At 35.2% G+C, this 8927-nt stretch overlaps 1 protein-coding gene across 1 annotated transcript; it reads right to left on the bottom strand.

Annotated features, from left to right (window-relative positions):
* Nucleotides 1-3880: 3880 nt before the first annotated feature.
* LOC115437714 (gamma-crystallin N-A-like) lies at nucleotides 3881-8191 on the bottom strand. Its single transcript, XM_030161033.1, has 4 exons — nucleotides 7975-8191; nucleotides 7575-7823; nucleotides 6350-6495; nucleotides 3881-4150 (listed from the first exon to the last, which is right to left on the bottom strand). The coding sequence occupies exons 1-4, from the start codon at nucleotides 7993-7995 to the stop codon at nucleotides 4015-4017; spliced, it is 552 nt and encodes a 183-aa protein (XP_030016893.1). The 5' UTR covers nucleotides 7996-8191; the 3' UTR covers nucleotides 3881-4014.
* Nucleotides 8192-8927: the final 736 nt, after the last annotated feature.

Raw genomic sequence — 8927 nt, 5'->3', positions numbered from 1 at the left:
ATGTATTGTTTTGTCGATGCCACAGTATGACACAGAACCTCACAAGTTGTAGGTAAAATCTTTTTTTTTTTTTTTTTCTATCTGCATAATCTTTTATGCATAAGTGGCAGTGCTAAAAATAGCTGACCTAATTTGAAGTAACAGGATACAATAAATGCTATTTAAACTCTATTCCTCAATAACTGTTTTTAACACACCAACCCTTTAATAGAAACTGTATCTCACACAGCAGGGCCAATACTCTCAGACTACAGTCCTCAATGCAGGAAAAATTCATTTATTTTAGTTTATTGTTGACATAAATGTGGATGAGAACCATCTAACACAGTCCTCAGTATCAGTTCGATAATCTGTGGTATTTCTTTTCACCAGTGCTGAATGTGTGGCATGCACTGGAAAAATGTATGTTTATGTCAAAAATCAAAATTATTAAGAGGTATTTCCTTCGAAAATGTTCAAGTTCTTTTCTACTCATTACTTGAGTGTTCTTTTCTTTTGTAATCTCACTATTTAGGAGGAAATCCTGATATAATAATTTTTAGCAGTTGCTTATAATGGTATAACATCATGCTGATTCTTATGGCTTTATAAGGCTCTGGTCAAATTGAAATCCTTTGTTGAAAAATAATAAACCAAATTATGGCAGAAAATCAGCAATGACATTGTTAAAAGGCCATTAACTCATCCTCGCCGTTCCCCCTCTCTTTCTCATCTTTGACAAGCAGACTAATGGCATGTTGGTGACACCCGCCCAATACATGCAGCAAATGGCCTAAGAATAAGGTTAGCTATAGGTAATCGCCCTTAAACTAGTGGTGTTGAGTGTAACTCAAGACAAAGCATTTCCTCATTAAGCCGTCCTATATTGACCCTGTAACTCAATCGAGGCCATGAGCGAAACCTTGTAAAGATAGATGTTCTGTTGTCATGACAGTTGGAGGAGAAAGTACATGAGTGCTCATTAAAGGTTCACCAGCCACAACCCTGGTGTGACATTCCTCAAAAAAAAAAAAAAAACAGCTCGGTGAGGGGAGTGAAGCAGGTGGTACAGAAATAATACCATGAAATAATGAGCTAATAATGTATTTGTACTCACCCCTTAGTCTAAACATATATAGCGCATACAGGTTGCATAAACGATCAGATTATTTTTTTCAGGAAAAGCTGGTCCAAATGGTTTTAAGGACTAAATGTAGGCACAAAAAAATAGTCAGCTGCAAAATGATAAAAGTCTGTATTTTCATTACACATACTAAAAGAGCAAACCTTCACAGCAGAGCAAGATTAAATGTATCTCAATTTGAGGGAGTAAAGGTATATTTTTCTCATGTCAATTTTTGTCTTCTTTTAAAAAAAAAAAATCATCATACAGTCATGCAGTCAGGTTAATATATTTAAGCTTTATATCAATGAACATTTTTTATTTTCAGTAACTGAGAAAATTTGCAGCAAAGGTCAAAAAATCCCACATTTCTGGACCGTTCATACTGAGTTACATCACTTTTTGTTAATGGAAAAATACAAATATTCCCTGCAGGAGTTCAGGGCGACTAGTAAGTACACACTCGAGTTTGAGCATTTTGTCTGCGTCAACCTTTTCTGAAAGTTAAGGTCCAGTGAATTTGAAGCAGAATGCCTGTGAATGAAGAATAGATTTGAGCTCAGGGTGACTCTAACCACATATAATTTTTTTTTAAAAAATCAAGTGTTTTTTTGTTCACTGTAGAAGACCTCTTGAGTTCAAGTCTTACATCTGTTCATTGAAATACCTGCATTTCTTAACTACTTGAATTCATCTAAAATAAAACATTTCTTTTCAGAAAGACAGATCAGAGTTGAGTTGAGGTCAACTGTGATTATGTACACTTTGCAAATATGAAACAACCCTTTTTCTTAACATTTATTTTTGGGCATTTTGTCTTTATTTGATAGACTACATGGAGAGACTGGAAATGTAAACATGGGTGTGACATGCAACAAACAGAATCAGATCAGCATTGAAACTGGACCATTGTGACAAGGCCGTGGTCTACGTGATACTGGTCTACCAGGTAAACCACCAGGGTTCCTCAGTATAACCCTTTCATTTCATTTCCTGCCTTTGTGCAGGTCACAATTTATTTTTTTAGTCAAAGTAGATAAGCGGTGCAGGAATCTTGGTTTAAAGCTCTATTTTTTCATGCATTGTCATATATTTTTTTCTGTATGTTTCAAAATATCTTTCTTTAATATTTATTTTAAAATGAGTCAGCAAAGATAAGATAAGATAGCTGAAATGACCAACTTAATGCATACGGAGATGATCAGATACACCATTTCTCTCAAATATTCAGTCAATCTACTTGGATGTGATGTGGTAACCATTCCCATTTTATTTGTCAAATAAATCTGAACACATTCTAAATGCGTACATATTTTGCCTACCACACTGTATTAAGTCCATGTATTGTATATTCACCCTCATAATTATTACTGTTTTTTTTTTTTTTTTTTTTAGACTGGACTGTAAATCATTGTAGACGTCTACTCAAAAATGGTGCTGACTTTACAGATTTTTTTTTTTCCTTTTCTATCCCATTAGAGCAGATAGTTCTTTTGCTATTGTTGCTTTTGTAGTTGTCCTCTGATTGTTTTATTTGTTTAGGAGTGGGCGGAGGAGGGAAGGAGTGGATTTCTTTTTCTTACTTTTTCTGTTTTGTGATATATCCTATGTCTGTTCTTGAAAATGTAAAAAAAAAAAATCTATACATAGAATACATTAAAAAAAAGAGATAGATAGATAGATAGATAGATAGATAGATAGATAGATAGATAGATAGATAGATAGATAGATAGATAGATAGATAGATAGATAGATAGATAGATAGATAGATAGATAGATAGATAGATATGACTTTATTTATCCCACCATGGGGAAATTTCACAGTTAACAGCAGAGCAGTAACAAACATCAAACAAGTGCAGAGACAAATACTGGTAGAAAAACCACAAACAAGTGAAGAATGGAATATAAAGAGAAAAATAATAAATTTGGTATTTATATAAATATTTACATAAATATAGAATTTTAATTAAAATTAGATGTATATACCTGGTGGGAAATGTTACTGAGAACTGTTGTACTAACAAGTATATATCTGGTAGCCAAAATAAAACACAAAAACAAAAAACCCAGACAATTGAAAATGTCATTGTTCTTACCTTAATATATATGAATTTCGCAAACATCTATCATGTTTTTTAGGCATGTGTATGTGTCAACATTGAAAGCCCCCACTGGGATGAGCACAAAAACCCTGAGGTGAGCACATCACAACTTGTGGATAAAATAGATAAATGACACTAGGTGGTAGCAGAGCTCCCTGGGGCAGGTGCACACACTCTTTCTACCTGTGCAATATCTCTCTTTCACTCTTGATTAATACACTGTGTAGGGACGGCACACGCTTTGTGTTGTTCACCGCAGACCTGCCAAATGTTCATGTGTATCAGGAAGGTGGGCTTCAAACTGCAGACGACTTTGTTTTGTGTAATTGTAACGTTGTGTTGATTATCAGGCAGCACGTTTAATTTCCCACCTAGATAAACAAAATGCGTTGTTATTGATCTGTGTGCAGTGCATTCAGTGGATATCTCATATAACTTGGTAATGGGTCCATTAGTATAAGCACTTAAAGGTTTTGTATTTATAGCAGATAATAGAAAGCAACTACCCGAATCAGCATGTAATCATTACTGCAATGCAATGTGATGGTTTTATATGGTCTGAGCATTAAAAAACATCGAATAAAAAAATGTGAAGATAATATACGATCGCTACAGTACTTTATTTCAACCTTTTAAATAATTCAATACAAAAATAAAGCAACAAACAATGTCCAACATTTTCTTCAGCTTTTATTATTTTACAACCCCACAGAGTCAGCTTTCACATCACCAGACAGAGTGTTGTATTGAAGTCATCTTTCAGTCACTGTGATGTGTGTGTGTGTTTTTTTCTTCTTCTTCTTCTTCTTAAAAGTAGTTAGCCACCCTGCGAACAGACTGGATGTTGGGGTTCTCTGCCTGCCACTCCATGAAGGTGCAGTAGTTTCTTCTCTCCACAATGTACATGCGGCCACGGTAGTTGGGCTCCTCGTACAGCACCCAGCTGTCAGAAAATGAACAGAAATAATCGCAGAGATGCTGAGGTTTATTTCACGAGTCTGACTGAATAGTGTCTGAAATTAATTGTCAGTTACTCAGCTGTGATCTTATTTTAGTTGTCAATTCATAGCATCCAGGAGGGTTTTTTCAACAAAAGCAACTTTAAGCTTGAAGTAGGTGAACCTGGTTGAACTTGTGTAGAGGAGCAAGAATAAGTATGTTTTAAGAATAACATTTGCAGCAAAGTAAGAAATGGTTTGGTTCATAATGCAGTGTCTATGTAATGTTGAGAATTAACCCATAAAGACCCAGTGCTAATTTTGTGGTAGTTCCCAGATGAATTTTTCGCTCTATTTAACCATTTCTTAAACATCATTTATCATTCTATTATCCTCTGTATTTTGGTATTTTCATTGTAATCATGTATTTTCCTATATTTGATTTCCTATATTTAATTTAGATGCTCGTAAAAACTCAAAGTAAATTCAACGGTTATTACATCAAAAGAGAAAATTGAAGAAAGAGTGACTCTTTCAGTAAAGGTATCAATAACTGAACATAGAACAAGTGTCTAGAACCACTGTCATTGATCCAGCTCCGTGGGTTTTACCGGGGAATCAATGTTGTAGAAGATGACAGTGTTTCCACGTTCACTACGGAGCCTCTGAACGTCCAAATGGGTCTTATTTGATGACCATGAAAAGATGACAAACTGTATTATACACCAATTATTTACATGTACTAATAGGATTAGTGGATCAACAGGTATTAAACAGTTTACATCAGTAGATACTTTTGATCGCCAGTGGGTGTTTGGGTCTTTATGGATAAAAGTTCCAATGTGTAGTTTTTAGTAACATCTAGTGGTGGAGTTGCAGAATGCACTGTTCTGTCTTTGTATCTTCATCACACACTAACCCACTGTGGCTGTTAAAACCACAGAGGCCACTGTTGTTTTATCTGTTTTTCTCTTTTTAGTTAAGGGGGTTCTAACTGTGGTCCACACTCAAACATAGGGGACGGTAACGCAACAGAAAAAAAGAAGAAAATGTCGACTCTGGGCTACGGTAGAAATATGGCAGACTCATTCTACGGTAAGAAAAGGACAACAAGTTATTAAATACAAAGTTAAAAACATAACTGTGAATATTATATCACATTTCTGTACTTACATGTCCCTGTAAACACACTCTACCTTTAATGTAAAAGCATGAAGATGCATTCAATGACATTTGGGAAATATGGATAACATCTCCACTTTCACACCAGACCATGGATTGTATCACATGGGCTTTTATGCGTTTCCTTTAAGCATTTAAAATAGAATTATGTATAGATAAATTCACAATTAAAATGAAGCATCCTGAGTTAACGGTTCAGTTCATACAGATCAGAACAGAATACAGAATAGCCTTTTGACATCAAGTCATAGACTTTTTTTTTTTTGTCATTTGCTCAGGGTTTGGCCTTTTTGGCCATTTCATGTTATTCCAACTCCACCATTCTTAAATCTACAGACCTCACTGGAACTGATTTCCAATAAAGACATATTCCAAAATAAATCTGTTGACTGAGAAGTCTGTGAATTGTTCAGAGTAAAATGAAAAACTGCTTCTGATGAGAAATAACAGTCATCACCAAAAATATTAATCTGTTTCATATTAGTGTTTTTCAAAGATATTAGAAACAAATAGTGACAAGGTTATTATTTAGGGTTGTAACAAAATACATGTAAGGCTAATATGCATGTATTTATTTGACCTGATCTGAAAAGGAATGTCTATTTTCTGTATTTAATTACAGGCTTTTAGTTAGGTGTGGGTTTTATGACAATTAGTTTTTATATTTTTATGTCTACATCTGTGTATGTAGCTGTGTTTTTTTATGCCTGTGTATTTTACTTCTGATTTTATTGTAAAGCACTTTGTGGATTCTTTCGGAAAAAATGCTATATAAATTATAATTATTATTATTTATTATTATTATTATTATTATTATTATTATTAATATTGGCTCAAATAACCCTAACTCTGGACTGCCGATGACCTGGTTCAGCAAAAAAAAAAAAAAAGTAAATGATTATTACAACTCAAACATATAAAAGTGAATGAATGAGTGGGTTGTCGAACACATGCTCAGAGACTCATTTCCTCCTCAGTGGTTTCATTAATCACCACCTTGCAGTTGCTAAGGAGATACATACGCTCCGTCTCCGTAGACCTTAATGGAGTTGATGCAGTTCTTGGTCAGGCCTCGTGCCTGCAGGAATGGACAGTCGTCACACAGCTCCACACACTGGCCAGTGAAGTTGTCGCCCTCGAACAGCTCCATCCTGTAGTGCTCTCCGTGCTGCGGATTATAATGACATACATGTCCAGTGGCTGAGTCATACGGTAGCTGCAACACTGGCTTTTACCACCACTGTACAACACCATGGCCTTATTCCCCTTTATGTGACGGTGACTGTGTCGTGTGTTCACTTGAATCTATAAAAATCCAGTGTTTAAATGTAGAGGATTATATTTATAGGCTGCAAAGTATAACTAACATTTTTCTTCCGCCTATTTAAGATGATATAGCAAAAAAAAAAAAAAAACCTACCTTGTTAATATGACACTTTGAACTACTCTCAGCTCGTCTTACAGTGTAAAAAAGCAATTTCAAGACTCTCTTTTTTTAAGACAATGCAATATTTCTATGTTTATGCCAAATTATATTGAGCTATATTTAATCTCTGAAATGTTTTGCACCATGTCACAGCATGAGACCAGTGTTATTTTGTCATGTTACTTTTAGAATATGCAAATGAAGTCACATTTTGTTGTCATGATAATTTGTAAATTTTCAAGTTTTCTTGAAATCTATTTTATTTGTAGGCACTAAAGTAGGATTTGATTTGTTGCATATTCAAAATAAAATGATCTGAATTTTCCATATCTTACATAACTTATAAATATAAGACTTTTTAGCAATTGGGCAACTTTATTTATTTATTTATTTATTTATTTTTTCTTTTAAAGTCCATTTTGGTCTTTCACAGTCAGTATAGTATTAAGATATCTACTGTATTCTATCTATCTATCTATCTATCTATCTATCTATCTATCTATCTATCTATCTATCTATCTATCTATCTATCTATCTATCTATCTATCTATCTATCTATCTATCTATCTATCTATCTATCTATCTATCTATCTATCTATCTATCTATCTATCTATCTATCTATCTATCTATCTATCGGTATTTGGATTCTTTATAATGGGCTGTTTTCTGTTTTTTGCATATATGGTTATAACTCCTGTCTGTTCTGTAAATATAAAACCAGCCCATACATACTGTAAGTCTGTCTGACAGCCTAAAACCTGCCTCAAATACTCAGACCTAAACCCTGTCCCTGGAGTCTCACACAGAAAGAAAAATGTACCATCCTGATTGGCCTGCAGGAGCCCATGTGATCATTATGGGCATTCCAGCGCTGGAATTCTGGGTACTCCCCATGCTCCAAAATGTACTGCTGGCCCTTGAAGTCCGGGTGGTCGAAACAGACGAAGGCCCCGCTCTCCACACGCACCGAGTTGACCCTGTTCATGAAGCCACGGTCCTGGAAGTTGTCACAGTCGCCGCAGATCTCCAGCTTCCTCCCCGTGAAACATTTCCCCTCGTAGAACACGATCTATTTTCACCACAGCAGCAACAGAACACTTCACACTCCCATTTTTTTTTTTCCATTTCTTCAGCTCTCAATATGTTTGTCCACACTAACACTGTCTAAAAGCTTGTGTACTGTTAGTGTCTTTGTGCACTGTACTTGTGTTTGGACTTACCTTTCCTGAGTACTGAGACATTTTCCACAGTTAGCTGTCCCAAACTATTTACACGGTATAAGAGTGGAAAAATTTGGACACCCAGATATATATGGCCAAGCCAGAGTGTTGTGGTATCGCGAGGCCAAGGCAACAAAAGCAAAACAAAGGGGGGTTTAGACATTTTGCAACATGGACAGTTTCCCTTACATCTACCAGTGCTGATATTGGACTTTGACTCAGGAGACCGAAACAAAAGAGTGAGAGAGATTTTGCTTTGATTGGGCTTTGAGAGTGATGTTGCCCAGAGTCAGGGTTGCAGAGTAATATTTGGGTTGCATCCAGATGAGGGGAGGCGCTCAGAAAACAAACATAGAGGGAAAGTTAACCCATAAAGACCCAAACAGCCACCAGTGACCAAAACTGTCTACTGATCTAAACCGTTTAATAACTGTTGATCCACTAATCCTGTCAGTACATGTAAATAATTGGTGTAAAATACAGTTGGTCATCTTTTTATGGTCATCAGATATGACCCATTTGGATGTTCAGAGGCTCCGTAGTGAACGTGGAAACATTCATCTTCTACAGCATTCATTCATCAGTCAAAAAAATTGTCATTTATCACCAGTTTGATAAATGACAGTGGATAGACACACTTAGTTTGTGTTCAGTTACTGATACAATTAGCTGAAAAAAAATCTTTATTTCTTCAGTTTTCTCTGTTTTTGATATAATAACCTTCAACTTTACTCTGAGCTTTTATGAACATCTACATGATCAGAAAATTAAATGTAGGAAAATACCTGATCTTCACTGAAAAAATGCAAACTAAACAAGATAATATTACAATAAATGGTGGTGAATCACTTTATTGATTATATACAAAGAAAAATTCATTTGGGAACTGCCACAAAAGGAGCGCTGGGTCTTCAAGGGTTAAAGCAGGGAGTGAAAGGACATTAACAACTAAC

The sequence above is a fragment of the Sphaeramia orbicularis genome, chromosome 17 (genome assembly GCF_902148855.1).
Source record: "Sphaeramia orbicularis chromosome 17, fSphaOr1.1, whole genome shotgun sequence".
In the NCBI taxonomy this organism is placed as follows: Eukaryota; Metazoa; Chordata; class Actinopteri; order Kurtiformes; family Apogonidae; genus Sphaeramia; species Sphaeramia orbicularis.
Note: the sequence above shows the minus strand (reverse complement) of the source record. Positions and strands in the feature narration are given on the sequence as shown.